Source organism: Lipotes vexillifer, unplaced genomic scaffold, assembly GCF_000442215.2.
Source record: "Lipotes vexillifer unplaced genomic scaffold, Lipotes_vexillifer_v1.1 scaffold150, whole genome shotgun sequence".
NCBI lineage: Eukaryota > Metazoa > Chordata > Mammalia > Artiodactyla > Lipotidae > Lipotes > Lipotes vexillifer.
In genome coordinates this window covers 4,591,138-4,607,239 of record NW_006792921.1, presented here as the reverse complement: position 1 = coordinate 4,607,239, position 16,102 = coordinate 4,591,138, and the positions used below count along the sequence as shown (strand labels likewise).

At 39.6% G+C, this 16,102-nt stretch overlaps 1 protein-coding gene across 1 annotated transcript in view; it reads left to right on the top strand.

Moving 5' to 3' along the window:
• The window catches only part of CPVL (carboxypeptidase vitellogenic like), a 105,597-nt gene extending 93,400 nt beyond the window's left edge, over positions 1–12,197 (top strand). Inside the window, exon 12 of the mRNA XM_007466093.1 lies at positions 12,093–12,197. Coding sequence (XP_007466155.1) covers positions 12,093–12,197 — 105 coding nt within the window. The remainder of the gene's footprint in view (positions 1–12,092) is intronic.
• The last annotated feature ends 3,905 nt before the right edge of the window (positions 12,198–16,102 follow it).

Here is a 16,102-nt window from a genome sequence, read left to right as displayed (position 1 = left end):
GTGCGCCATGGCCACTGAGCCTGCGCGTCCGGAGCCTGTGCTCCGCAACGGGAGAGGCCACAGCAGTGAGAAGCCCACGTACCGGAAAAAAAAAAACCAACAAAAAACCCCCACATTATTCTGAGAGGTATCTATAGGCTACACTAAATAGCTGTAGGGGTCCAAGGCACACAAAAGACAAAGAACCCATGGATTAGACCATTTGAATTGTTGAAAATAATTCATAGACTCTCCCCAACCCAAACCATGGACTACCTTTGGTGACGTCAGATTGAGAAGTTATGAGCTTGAATTTTATTTATTTTTTATTACCTTGGCGATTCTCACTACTTCTATTATCACCATACTCAAGTGACATTATAGTTTAGGGATTAAGATAATGAATACTGTGTTAGACCTGGATTAGCTCCCAGCTCTACCACTTAACTAGCTGTGTGACCTTGGGCAAGTTACTTAACCTCTCCAAGAGGTTCCTCATCTGTAAACTGGGGTTGATATTAATACCTACCTCTCTTGCAGAAGGATTCATTATTAGAATTAATTAAGATAATGCTCATTTATTACTTGACACTCTGTCCGGCATCTAGTAAGCATGTAATAAATATTTATTTTATTGTCTTTGTTGACCTCTCCTAGCATGAATCTGTTTTCACAGGGCAAGACGCTTCCCCCAACCCCATCTAACAGGGTCCTTAAGAGATACTATGTCTTAAAGACTCAGATGATGAAATGGGCTGAGTATTATTCATCAGATAGGACTAGAAATACTGCAGTTGTATCCAGTTTTCCCTTCACCATAACAAGGAAACTGTCTTGATGAGAGATGGAGGAAGTAGAGGGGACTGGTGAGGTGTTCCATGTTTTGCTGGGTGGTAGTCTAACAAAAGTATACGAAAATCACTAAATTGAGTGATGAGATGTTTCTAAAGCATTGAGTCCCTTCTAGTTCAACAATAATCTGAAACATCCCTGTTGACAATAAATGAAGCATCCAGCCTTAATGCTTTTGTTCTGGTTTTGTTTTGTTTTGTTTTTTTTCATTTGTACTGAGCTTCTAACATATAGAAACAGGGAAGAAGGGGAATATAGGAGCTTAGATTTAGAGAGTAAAAAATAATCTAGCAAAAACAAAAAAACCAAATGTTTGGCAACTTCTTGCTCTTCTGCTGTCCAGCATGGAGATGTGGGTGTTATTTTTGTTCCTCTATTTATTTTTTTATGCAGCAACCAGAGTCCCAAGGCTTCCATTCTGGCACCAGCTCTGTCTTCTTGGAGCTGCTTGCCAGAGGGGGACTTCCCACTTTTGCCTTTGTTTCCTTCATTTGCTTCTCTGTATCCTCTCCACTTATTGTTTTTAGATACAGGGTTCATCTCATCATCCCTGTGTTGGGCAGAAGGAAAAAGCACAACAGAGAACATGTTAAATTTCTTAAAGATTCATTTTTGTGAGTTTGGCAGCATCAGTAGGTGGGTTTTTTCTTTTCTTTTTTAGTTAACAATTGAATAATATCCAAAAATACATATTATACTTGTGTAAGATAAAACAAACAATGATAAATGAATACCCTTGTGTTTACCAGTCATTTAGGAAATGCAGCATTACCAGCAGCCCATCCCCTTCCCTCACTGGCCCTGGAGGTAAACCACTGCCCTGGATTTTTTTATCACCCTTTTCCTTTTTTAAAAAAATTAATAGTTTTACTGCAGATATACATCTCCATAAATTATATTTTACTTTTCATGTTTAATTTTATATAAAAGGAATTATTCTGTATGATTTTACAATATACTTTTGCTCTTCAGTACTTTGAGATTCATCGTGTTGATACATGCAAAATTGTGCTTCGTTCCTTTACATTGCTGCATAATATTCCATTGTGTGATTATATCATTTGTCCATTCCACTGCTGATGGGCATTTGGGTTGTTTCCAGCTTTTTGCTACTATAAATATTGCTGCTGTGCACAGTCTTGCAAATATCTTCTTGGGCCTGCATGCAAGACTTTCTCTAAGAATAATTCCTAGCGGTGGAATGGATGAGTTCACAGGGTTTGAGCATCTTCAGCTTCCTTAGGTAATGCCAAACTGTTTTCCAAATTGATTGTATTCTTTCCAGTAATGTACAAGGGTTCTGGTTATTCCATTGTCTCGCCAACTCTTGGACTTGTCTCTAGGCATCTTTCAGCTGGGCTTGTTAAATGGAAGGGGGCACTTAATGTCTTTTCCCATGTCTAATAAACATGGTCTGTTTTCTTTTTCTTTTGCTCTCTTTCCCATCTTCTTCTCTGGCTACCATCAATTGAAAGACTGTAGCATCCACACCCAGTGAAAGGGTGGAGTGGACATGTCATATCCAAGTCTTGGTACTGCTTTGGTTGTGTGGATGCACTTTTCTTTCTGGATGGCCTGGGCTGACGCTGGCTATCAAAATAACGAGCTTTAAAAAAATTAGAAATTTATTCCTTCAACACCTTATCACTTCAGCTTACCAACGGTGGCTCAGTATAAGAAGCAACTGGTAAAATAGACATTTCAACTTAAGCCTGGATTTGCAGGCAGGGCCTAGACCACAGGGAGAAGCACCTGAATCTTTTTTCTAACACAGCACAAATCCCTTCACTTCCATCACTTTTCCATTGAAACGACAAGGAAGTTAAGTTTTTTAGCCAGTCGCTTTGCTGTGAGTCTTACCAGAGAATTAAGAAGAATAGTAATTAGCAAATACTAACTCACCCAGTTCTTTAGCTCGCCTTTCTCACATCTGCTTTATAGTATGCTTCTCACTGACCTGATTTACTCACTTCCTACTGCTTGACACAAACCACAAAGAACTACCTCAAAAGAAAAACACTGATTTTATACAAACCAATAAAAAAACGTACAGCATTTTGGGGGACATAAAAAAACAATGGCTACCCTACATTATAAATTCTAGAATGAAACAGTTTTTGCCTTGGGGTGTTTTAAGAAAAGGCACAAATTTTAAAAGATGCTATTCAAGAACACTGAATATGTGTTTTTAAGTTGTTTAAACTTTTTCCCTTTTACAATAGCCTCATTAACTGGTCTTAACTAGTCTCCTTTCTCTCCAACCTACCCTTCTCTCTGTGCTTTTTCCAAAATGCAAGTCCGATCCTGTTTTTCCTTGTTTAAAATCCCTCACTATCTCCCAGATACCTGAAGAATAAAGTCTGAACTCTTTACACAGAAGAGTAAACATGTTTGATCTGGCCTCTGCTTCCTTCCCCGACCTGGACTGTCACTCTCCCTCCTTCTTAACTAGAATCCTGAAAAGCAAAACAAAACACCTTACAATTCCCCAAGCACACCTTACTGTTCTGTCAGCCAATAATTCCCATGGATTCCCTCCCCTTTTCTTATAAGGCCCTTCCTACTCCTCTGACTGCCCGGAAAACCCCCATTTGCCTTTCAGAGCTAAGTTCCAGCATCACCTCTAGGAAGCCCTTCTCCCAGAATTCCTCCTTCTCTGCATCTCTCTCTATGTACATCTCCTGTTGCATGTACCACACTGGGTTTTCATTTGCCTCTTCAATTGCCTTCTTCCTCTATTTGACGCTGAGCTCCTTGAGGACAGGAATAATGTACGATTTATGATTGTAGCAAACCCCTTAGCACAGTTCCTGGCACTCAGTAAATGTTCAGCGAATTAGAATTAAAATCAAATTGTCCCCTACCTTATGCCCACACCCCTCTCGTTTGTGTGTGTATTCAAATACTACAATTCTCAAGGAATGCAATAGTTGCTCACCATTTGTACACACCAGAATGTCTTCTAGGAAATAGACTAGACATGCTGAGATGATGACTAGTTCAAAACAATGCCCATCAGACGAAAGGAGGCATTGTTTGTGTCCACTGAAGACTATTTCCTTTCTGTGTTACATAAGAGGAACTAGTGTGTCCTGTCCTTTAAAAAAAATTGAATTCTCAGTGCTTGAGGGTTTTTATTCCCTTTTCTTAAAGAAACATACAGCTTGCTTCTTGAAAACAAAGGCAATAATAAACAATAGCAACTCCCAATTTTACTCTGATTATTTGCCAAGAGTCATCTTAGTTCATGTGGTTCTGTTTCATTAGAGAGGACTGATGAGCCTAAAAAGAAGGCTACTAAATTAAGCTACCCAAATATGCACTTAGTTAATACTCAGGGGGCTAATTTATTGTATTGTTTAAACTATAAATTGGATGGCAGATCTATTTGCTGAGGTATAACAGCTCAGCAATGATGCCTAATTTTCTCTTAGCTATTGAGTGGTTTTCAATAATCTATTGAAATTTAACAGAGAACCATTTCATTATGGGAAGTGAATAAATACTAAGAAGGCTAACATTTAAAGTATTATCTGCACATGGAGAACAGGTTTTAAAAATTAATGTTATTGAGGAACAAAGAGGAATGGGGGTTTACCTTTTAAACAATAACTTTTCGTTGTTTCAATTTGAAGCATAACCAGATTTACAAAGTTGTTTGTGGGAATAGTAAATGGAGCCAATAAACAAACAAGGTAGAGCGTGGAGTTGGGTAGAGAAATGAGCAGCATGAAGGAACAAAATAAAGTTGTGTTGCAGTATTGCTATGTTGTCAGCTGGACTAAGGGCATTATTTTTGCCTTGCACTCTTTGGTTTAGTAGTAAAGACAGTGTGCCTTGTTCTGTTTCAACAAATGGCATCGTTGAAAATGTTGCACCGTTCACCATATTTTGTCTTCTAAATTCCCGGAACCTGGGCGCATTTGCGGGTCTGGGGTCCCCTTAGGCTGTGGGTCAGGAACACAGTTGAATGTAGATACCCTCTCTGGTCAGGAGTGGCCCCAAAAAGACCACCTTTGGAGTGTCTTAGGGGCTCTGATACACACAAGGATCCTGACAACTTGGTGGTGTGGTCTTGAAACTATTACTGCCAGTAATACTAGAACTCAGCGGGGACAGGCAGGAATGGAAGCAGGCGACAGGACCTTCTTACCTTCCTGCAAATATTTGAAACCCAGCCCATCTGATATCCTGCGCCAAGGTTTCAGAGAAGATAATTTACCCATTTGAACGGATATTTCTTTGATTTATTTTGGGAAAGAGGAAGAATGCCTTAATGTCTCATGTTTCCCCAGGAACATCAAAATGTCAGAGAACCAGTGGTCTGAGAGTAAACCAGCTTGGGAGGGAGGGGAGCCACTGATCTGTAGTGTTTGCCAATTTACGTGGTGTAAATGCTCCCACCATGGCTGATTTCAGGCTACCAACATGATGTCACCAAATGTGGAGTGGGGCAGCCACGTGCATAATCCAATCTCCTGAACCAGTGGGAAAGAATTCCAGCACCCCACTGCTGGAGCTAGCCTGCACTACTGTTTGCAGGAAGCAAAATTTTGGCAAGTTGGCTGGCTCTTGTTTCCATGTTACCCAGAAGGCAGTGAGTCAGGATCTGAGTCCTCACAACACTCCTGGCAGAGAGCATTTGCTGCTATAACCTCTGCCCTCTCCTCTCCCGTTCTCATTCTCTCTTCCCAAAGAAAACTACACATGTGGATCATAAAGCTAGATATTGAGTAAGGGTAATTAATGAACTGGACTGTGCCTTTTATCCTCTTGTGGATATCTAATATAAAAACTGGACATGGAGGGAGTAAAGTTTTGATTACTTTTTAACTGCATGAAACCCTATGTTGCAAAGTGGGTTCTTAAAAGGGAAAAAGGACACAACAGCTTTTTGCCATTCTGCTGAGACAAGTAAGGTCTTGCTTGCTTGACATTTCTGTGTGGGGAGAAGAGGGCGTTTGGCATTGCGTGAGGTGAAAGGGGGTGGAAGGAATGGGATGGATCCTGGTGTTGTCAGGCTTAAGGGATACAATTCACTCTAGACAGTTAAGCCTATTGACAGAGGTTTGATTTCTTATTGAAGTTGCTTTCTTACTTTAACTGGAACATTCTTTCCCATGGGAAGGAAAGATTCATAGCATGGAAATAAAAGAAGCCCGAAAGAGAAATATTTCCCCTCCTAAAGAAAATATTATAACCTATCTTTCTGAAAAAGTATAGTAAGGAAGTTTACAGTTCCTGGTAACTTCTAATCTTTCTCTGCTCTTAAAGGGAAAACATATTCCTTTGACCATAAAAATTCAGATAATAATAGTATGATGACCTTTGGTTGAGTGCTTATTATTTGCCTGTATGATACGTGGTGCAAGCTTAATACACATCTGTGGACCAAGTGCCATGTAACATTTTATATGCATTATTTCTATGAATTCTCACAGAAAGTTAAATATTCTTAGCATGACTAACCATTCCAGATCGCCTGGCACTTTTTCAGTGTTAGCACTAAAAGTTTTATGTTCGCAGTAACTCCTCAGTCCTGGGCAAACTGGGACAACTGGTCACCCTAATTCTTATCTCCATTTTTACAGATGGGAAAATAGAGTTAGTTAAGTCATTGTGCCCAAGTCATGGAGCTGGGGCTCCAACCCAGATCTGCTAAATCCTGAGTCCATGCCTTTAAGCTTTTTTTGTTGTTCTTAATAGAGTAGGGTTGGTTTGACCCATGCTATTATTGTGTCATAATCAAAAGTGGAAATCCTAAATTATGATATTGTTGCAACTGATTAAGTTAGATGGTGCACCTAGAGAGCCTCTTGGGAACTGTAAGGTAGCATCAAAGCTCTATATTGACTACTCCAGAAACGATGCCACTGCGATGGCTACATTTAGGTCAGCTAAAGCACCCTTTCCCCTCAATAATTATTTGCTACCCTAGAACTTACAGTGGTGAATCTGAAGGCATTTTCCCTGAGTGTTGTGGGAGCAGCCCTGAGCCTTGACCTTCACTTTGTTTTTTGTTTTTGTTTTTTTTTTAAAGTGACTTGCCTCACTCTTTGTTAAGAGGTGGCTGCTAACAAGCTTTGGCTTAGTTTTTATTCTCATTACCAAGTACCCTTTCTTTTTAGTATATTTTTTATTTGAGTGCATATTTATTTTATTTCTACTCAGGGTTAGTGTCTGAAAACAAAAAGGTAGGAGTTTGTCAATGTGGAATGGAATAAAAATAATAAAAGAAATTTAGTGTAAATCAGAAACTAACAAACAAGATTCTCTTGAGTGTCTGCATCAACCTGTAGTAGAAAACAAGGACTATAAACTATCCTATATCACCTGCCTCCCAAACCTGCTTCTGCCATGTGCCTCTTTTCTTCTTTCTTGGTTAATAATATCACTTCTTACACAGCTGCACATGTCAGAAGCCTGAAATGGGGAGGATGTTTGTGTGTTGGAGGGGGGGTGCTTTCACTTAAACTTTATGTCTGATTAATCACTAATTTTATTATTTCTATCCCAGCATCTCTCTTCCCTTCCCCTTCTCACCATCTGTCTTATGAGCCTACATCATCTCTCACCTGCAGATCTAGTCTCCTAATTTGCCTCCTTACCCCAGTATCATTTCCTTCCAAATCAGCCCCCTCATTACATATTAAGTCATCTTTCTACAATGCAAATCTGAGCATATCACTACTCTGCTTAAAACCCTTGAGGATATATCCAGAATAGGCAAACGCATAGAGACAGAAAGTAGATTAGTGATTGCCAGGGACTGGCAGGAAGAAAGGAATGGAAAGTGATTGCTAATGAGTATAGGGTTTCCTCTGGGGTGATGAAAACGTTCTGCAACTAGATAGTGGTGATGGTTGCACAACACTGTGAATATATTAAATGCTACTGAATTGTTCACTGTAAAATGGTTAGAATAATAATTTTATATTTTGTGTATTTTAACACACACACACATACACACACACACAAATCCTATAGGATAAGGTCCATGCATCCCAGCAGCATGTCATATGGGGTTTACCTGTTCAACTGTCCCTTCTGCTTTCCCACTAACTCTTTACACCTGGAACCTCTTTTGGATTACTGCACATGCCATGCAGTTTCACGCCCCATGGTTTTTTGTTTTTGTTTTTGTTCTTTTTTAATTTATTTATTTTTGGCTGCGTTGGGTCCTTGTTGCTGTGCGCGGTCTCCTTCCAGTTGCGGTGAGCAGGGGCCACCCTCCGCTGCTGCGCGTGGGCCTCTCACTGTTGTGGCCTCTCCTGCCACGGAGCATGGGCTCCAGGCGTGCAGGCTTCAGTAGTTGTGGCATGTGGGCTCAGTAGTTGTGGTTCGCGGGCTCCAGAGCCCAGGCTCAGTAGTTGTGGCACACGGGCTTAGTTGCTCCCCGGCATGTGGGATCTTCCTGGACCAGGACTCGAACCCGCATCCCGCACATTGGCAGGAGGATTCTCAACCACTGCCACCAGGGAAGCCCTCCCCACTGTTTTTGAACTCACAGTTTCCTTTGTCTTTAGTGCATCCCTTTCCCCCTCCCCACCCACCGTTGTCCGGTGATCTGCTCCTCCAAGACTCCCAGGAAGTCTCCCCTGACACATCTATGTCAACACACACATTGTGAATTTCCCTCTATATTTCATCTCAAAAGGCACAACTGAGAAACCTTTATTGCCAGGTCCATGTTTCTAGTTGCAGGGAGCATTGTATTGTTTCCTAAAACGTAAAGTGGAATGAAGCTTTAAAGTGTTTTGTATAACCCTTTGAAAATTCATGACATCTGGAACACATGAGTTTAGGGGTTTCAGTTCTAGTGTGAAAGCACCCAAAAAATATAGTTTCTGGTGATGAGACCATTTCTATCCAGGGAGCCTTGAGATTAATCTTGTCACATTTAAATATGTAATCATGACCCTGTCACATTTTTTTACACAGCTCTAAAAACTCTGTAGTGATTTGTGTTCTTGATTCGTGAGTGGTGAGTAGCTTGGCTATAAACAGCAGAGTGGGTTCTTTTTCAGCACTCATAAATTTATTTCTGAGATTAACTTCAGTAAAATGCTGTATGGGAATCTGATAGAGAACATGGAGAATTTTGTGGTATGTGGAAAAGACTTTGTTCCTAAATGAGCTTTTCTTTCCAATCTTAATGACATCATTTATGATGTCATTTTGTCATTACATATGGCAGCTCAGAATTGGACCAGGGATCAGGCAACTCACTGTGAATAAGAATTATAACACCTAACCCCTGTCATCTCTTCTTTACCACTTGTTTATCATGGATATAGAAGGTGGATGTGTGTGTGTGAGAATGTGTGTGAGAGAGACTGTGTGTGTGTGTGTGTGTGTGTGTGTAAACACCAGGAGAGCAGATGATCAGGAAAAAATACACTAAGGTGAGGTCATGAGTAGATGTTAACCAAATTTCTCTTTGTATTCTCCCTTGATGTAAAAACAGAACTGCCTGGTTTCTCACAAAATAGAAAGTTGGTTTAAATAGCGGTTCTCAAAGCGTAGTCTTTGGACCAACAGCACCACATTACTTTGGAACTGTTTGAAACACAAATTCTTAGGGGCCTCCCTGGTGGCGCAGTGGTTAAGAATCTGCCTGCCAATGCAGGGGACACAGCAGTCTGCTTTAACAAGCTCAGGTACTTTTATGCACGTTTGTTTGAGAACTACTGTGTTAACTCGCTTAAACCAAGATTTTTCCATGCTAATGTAGGAACACAATGTTCTAGGTTGGTTAGGTTGATACAACCATTTTGATCTTGGAATTTGAATACAGATAATTACTGGAAGAATAATTACAACGGCTGGTATTTCTTAAGTACCATCCCAGGCCAGGCACTGTGCCAAGTGTTCCAATATTATTCCATTAATTCCTTATACAACTATCCCAGGACATAATATTTTATTCTCTGTTGTACAGTTAAGGAAACAGAAACTCAGAGACATGAAGTTAATTGCCCAAGGTCACACAGCTTGCTGTGCCTCTGGTCGTGCTCCCGCACTTTGACTCCCGAGCCCAGGCCATCAAGCACTGTGCTATTCCCCCATTAGTGGCAGCTCTGGTCCGGAAGACAGGATGACCTTTAGCTCCTGAGTATTCAGTTTATTACTGTTCTGGATGGTTGCCACCAAACTCATTTCCAGCTTAAGCAGCTGGGTTTTGTCATAAACATGACTTCGTTAAATGTCCTCAGCTGAGCCGAAGCTGCATAGAAATCGCTCATCGGATTCCTGCCAAGGCCGGAGAATTGGATGAGAAGCTACAGGAAGAGAATTCTAGCCTGGGATAGTGGGGGCAGCAGAAGTTTCCCTCCAGAGCCACATGCACGGGCTCTTGTCACAGATGTGTTTACTTTCAGTCTGTGACAAAAAGTGGGACACGGTGGGTTTCCAGATGCAAGCTGGAACACAAATGGTAGATGGACGCCACTGTCAGAGCAGCAAAGCACAGATGACGGCTGATGGAGGGTAGCATAGAGCAGATGTCTCCAGTGGTATATGAGGGGTAAGGCCAATCTCAGTCCTTACCTACCTCAGAGGGCTGTTCTGAGGCGAGTGAAACGTTCTGTGACTAAGCCATAAAGTTCTGTTCAAAGTAAGGAATTATTGTGTAAGTACTGTAATTTGATTAAAAACACTGGTGTTTGCATTAGAAGCCAGGGTTCTAGCTGCTTCCTCCACTTACAATTGTATGACCTGGACAAGCCCCCTTATAGCTCCAAACAGTCTCCTCGACGCTGCTGTGAAGGGTGCTCTCTGCCGTTGTTCAGGGCACAGCTTCTACAGCTGTAAGCTGCAAAATAAAATTCATCTAATAACGTTGATCCACTTATCTCACAGCAAGGTTGGAAGATGGTGGGTGTTGGGGGGAGGGGGTAATATAATCAACACACTATGCAAATATATATATATATATATTTTTTTTTTTTTTTCTGCTTCAGTTCTTTTCAGATTGATGCAGGTACAAGGTCGGCCTCTAATAAAGGGACTTTTTAAAAGTAGCCTTTAATTCTTGATTGTGATTCAGCAGCTAGAAGTCACTGAATGTGATTGCTTTACTGCATGTGTTCACTTACATCAGCCACTACTAACTCCTGTCCATTCTCCACATATGCAACAGGACCCCTCAGGCCACAGGGATCTCTCCTGCATGCGGCCTCCCAGCACTCAGTGTCGGTTCTTTCCCTTTTTGAATCATGAAGGCCTGCCCTTGTTGTAGAGAGGTCCTTGGGACATTGGCTGAAACCAGACTTTCCGAGTGCAGAGCCTGGCATTAAGGGTGGCCCCTTGTAGGCTCTTGTGTGAGTCTGAACTCACCTCAACTACAGAAGTTTTAAGGATGCTGTATATATCCTGAGAGGTGACAGAGGGGTCCATTGTTATCCAAACTTGTTGAGTTTACCCCTAAGACTAGTGGATTCCGTTATATGTAAATTATACACAGAATTCGGGGAGAAGTATACTGATACCCCCATTTTACTTTGAAATGTGTCAAAAAGATAAGGTGGATTAATAGATGAATAGTGAGATCCATCTGTAAGAAGAAAAGTGAGCGTTAATGAGAATATCTAAATGGTGCATATATGAAATTCTTTCAAATTTGCTATATGTTTGAAAATGTTTCATAATAAAGTGTCAGGAAAAATAGAATGTTCTAACTCTTTGCTGCTCAAAAATGGGCTCTTAAAATTTCAGCTATCAAGGATTTCTCTTTTGTTATTGTTTTAATTTTTTGGAGGATCAAAATATCTCCTTTATTAATGGTACAGGCTAAGGTGGAAGGTATAGCTTAGTGTGACAGCCAAGTGGACCAGCTAACTGAAGGGTGGAATTAGGTAGATTCCTCCACCCAGTTGCAGGCAGAGCTGGTCTGGGGTAGGTCTCCCCACCTTAGTGCCATAACCGGGTAAGAATTACAGCACAGCACGGAGGCTCAGACAGCTCCGTCCCAAGAGGAAAAAGACAAGGAGGAATTTTCCAGTTCTATACATGTCAAAGATGAACGCAACTTGGTATAAAATTGAATAACTACACAATCTTAAAACTTTCTTACCTTAAGGTACCTATTATTAATGCTATCAAAAGCAGACAATCAGCATATCCAAAGTCATGGATTGATACAATATGTTCTTTATTTCATGTGAGCTTTAAGAATACTTTAATCCAAATTAAAACTTTCCATTTATCTGGAATATCTGATTCTCTAAATTTCAGTTTTTCTTCTGTTTTTCTTCTTTAAGGTAATTGTTCGAGGTGGAGGCCACATTTTGCCCTATGATCAGCCTTTGAGATCTTTTGACATGATTAATCGATTCATTTTTGAAAGAGGATGGGATCCTTATTGATGGATCAGCTACTTTCCTAAAAGAGAACGTCAGGGATTTTAATCTTTGAAAAGAAAATTTTCAAAACAGGAAATGTCACATAAATAGGAAAATTATCTTTTTAAATCTGCAAAATGTTTCTCATCAATAAAAATTATCCTTGAAACAAGTGAGGTTCTGTTTTGGAGGATCACTACAAAATTAACTGTAAGAAGGTGCTGTGCATGAGTTAGAATTACAGCTTTTAACTTAGAGGATGGAAAGGATGGATTCTGAGACACCGATTCAGATGGAAATGGATAAATAAATGGGATATTGGGGCCTTGAATAGGAATTTTAAATTCCTTCTAAAATGATGTGAAAAGTTCAGTAAATGAATAAAGTTGTAACTACATCTTGTTCTACAAATAACAGAAAAGTTTATCATACCATGCATCTGAAGGTGTTTGGTAAATATCAGCTAAGAACATCTGACATCATTCCAGAGGAATGGGTGACCTTATAATAGTGGTGAAGAAGAGACTTTGGAATGTAGAAAGTCTTAGCAAGAAAGGTAGCTTGGAATTCTTTGAATTAGAAATCTTATGTGTAAGTGAAATGATGTACTGATTGACGATAAGCAGAGGATCTTAATCAGAGAACATACTAAATCTTTGCCTTTTCTTTCTTTTTGTTTTGTTTTTTTTAGTTCGTCGGTTCATTTGAAATATACGCATTTATCAAACAGCCTGCAGGCCACATTAGTTATGAGACATTTTTAATTTGGGTTTTAAATTCTGTACTTCTTTTAGCCAAATAAAGAATAACCTAATTTTGTATAATAATTGTTGGAATATCAAAAAAATGTGAGATCATCTTGCATCAAAATATATACATTTATAAATATGCATACATGAGTAATTTTCCAACTAAAATATCACATCTCGGCACATCTTTCCTATTTATGCATCACATGCTCACATCTCTAATTCTACAGCACATTTGGCTTTTTCCACATCATTTCCCCCTCATATTACCCATCTATGAATTGGCTTACCGGGGAACTAAATTTAAAAAGTCAAAGCCTCTTGCTGAAGATATTTTATTGAGTTCTTTTAATTTCTCATTTTGTTCCTGATTTCATTCAGGGTTGAGATTTTCCTTTTTTTTTTTTTTTTTTTTTTTTTTATACATGTTGTGCATTGTGCCCATATACTGTGAGACCTCAAAATGAACATTCTGATCAAAAGCAAATTTTAATTATTGCAGAGAATAAACTGGGGGAAGTGTGCACAAAGCTTTGCATATAGCCCCACATGCAAGTTAAATAGTTGCATTTGGTCCCGATAATATGTAGTGGAAAGAGCACCAACTGCGGCTGGGAGACCTGGGATTTAGTCCCAGGTGTGTCGCACATGCACTGGATGTTTTGGATAAGTCATCTCACTGTACTAGCCTCCCAAAGTCTCAAAGAAGATAGCCAGAAGAGATTTCTGAGGTTCCTTCCAGCTCATATATCATTGTCATAGTGACTGTTTCACCAAGGAACCATGAGATGATATAGTCAAGCCTCATTATTAGTGGATTCCATATTTGCATCCCCTACTGATTAAAATTGATTTGTAATCCCCAAATCAGTACTTGCCCACTTTGTGGTCATTTGTGAGCATGCACAGAGTGATGACGAATTTGAGTTACCCAGTGTGCACATTCTCAGCTGAGGTCAAACAAGGCAACACTGCCTTCTCGTTTCAGCTCTCCTAATGTAAACAAGCATCCTTTTGGCAGTCTACTTAGTGCCACATTTTCTGCATCTTTGTGCTTTTATTGGTGATTTTGCTATTTAAACGGACTCCCAAGCATAGTGCTGAAGTGCTCGTGTTCTTGAGCACAAGAAGGCTGTGATGTGCCTTATGGCGAAAAGATGTGTGTTAGATAAGGTTCGTTCAGGTGTGAGTAATATGCTGTTGGTCAATATTATTGAAGCAACACTATATGTTAAATAAGGTTTCTTTAACACACATAAAACAAGGTTATGTTTTGATTGGATGACCAAAATGTTGTGACCAAAGGCTAGTAGGAACCAAATCCTGGATTTCCCTGGGAGCAGTGTTTCAGAACTCTAATTCAGTGTTTAGGGAGGTGTTAGAGAAAATATCTACAGTGAACAGACAGAATGGACTGTTCTTATGGAACACTTAGAGTAGGGATCAACACAAAATCAGAGCTCAATAAGTGGAAGTGGTAGATGTTGTCATTGTTTTAGATGTTGTCATTTTTATCATCTCCCTGTCCCAGGCACTAGGCCGGTGGGGACTGTTGGGGACAATTTGCCAGGCCTTCCCAGAGCAACCCTAGCCAAGTCCCTTGAGGCTACAGTCCTATGGAGACTGAATCTGGCAGGTATTTTACATTAAAAGAAGGGAGGGTAGGGTAGTTCAGAGACTAAAGAAAAGCAAATTTTTGAATTTAATTGGAGAGAGTCCTTTGTGGAGAGACTCTCCCAGTGGGGTAGGCATCCTCCATGAGATACACCAGTCCATTAAGGTGCCCTCCCTTAGTCCAGACAAGATACAGGCAGAAAGTGTCACATGACTGCCGTTACTGCAAGCAGACAACTTACATAAACAAGGGGAATTATAGTGGGGACAGGTGAGGCATCTTCTCAAGCTTCTGGGTCCAGCATACTGCCAGTGACTGTGATGTACATGCCTGTAGGATGTTATCAATGTGGTTCATTTCATAAAAACAAAGTCTTCAAATAGTAGGATCTTTATAACTCTTTGCCATGTGATGGGAAATGGCCAGGTCAGTCTCTTGTACCACACGGGCTATCTCAGGGCAGTGTATTTAAAGGAGCTGTAGAACCTGAGAATGGGTCCTGCATTCTTTCTTTCTTTGACAAAAAGACAAGGGTTGCAGATGAGTGAGTGGCTATTGTTAGTATGTCATCTAGCAGATATTTTTTTAAAAAGTAAACACATAATCTGCCCTTTCAAGGTAGAAGTGATACTTTAAAAATTAGTGAGAATGTAATTTCTTTGCAAAAGAAATTTAATCTATGGCAAGAGCATTTTGAAAACAGATGTTTGGAAATGTTTCCATTTACTGTGTGTGCATTACCAAAAAAAAAAAAATCCTTAACTCAGGAAAAATTTCAACAAATGTCTTTACATAAAAGATGGGATTGAAAAATGCATGTTGGGAGTTAAAAAAGTTCATCTAATGAGGTGTTGCTTCCATTTGGATCTACATCTCTGGAATGTGTCTTTTTCAGCTCTGATGGACTTGGAAACCAAGTGTCAAAATAAACTGAACATATATAACATATAATGTTATCTCACAAAAGGGTAACCCAAGATTTTCAAACATGACAAAGCATATTCAACACATTGCTCCTATTAAAAATACTAACAGTAATATTTTAGAAAGTATAAATATTTTGTACTACTAAAAGTCAATTTTTAAGACTTAAGTATTTAAAATTTCATCCTTTATCATTTTAAAGTTTCCATTTTAATTAATATTTCATAGTATAAATGTTATTAGTACAGTAGTGGCATGGTTATACTTTATAAATGAGTGAATAATTATACATATTTTGGTTGTCTTCAGCAATTTTTTAACAAAAGGGGTGACATAGCATAAAGGTTTGGAGAACACTGAGAGGACAGAAAAAGTCTAAATTTAACAGTGGCCTTAAACTATGCACTGATTTTGTTAAGTTGAAAAAAACAAGGCATCTAAAAATCTAGTAGGTTTCATTTATAAGAAAGGAAGGGAGAAAGGAAGGAAGGGAAATAAAAATCAAACAAATAAATAAGGGAGGGAGACACACACACAGAAGTTTTGTAAGGAATAGGGTGCCTCTGGAAAGATAAACAAGGAACCAATAACGGTAGGGGAGGAAGTGTCGACAATGTGTTACTGGGCATGGGTGCTAAAGA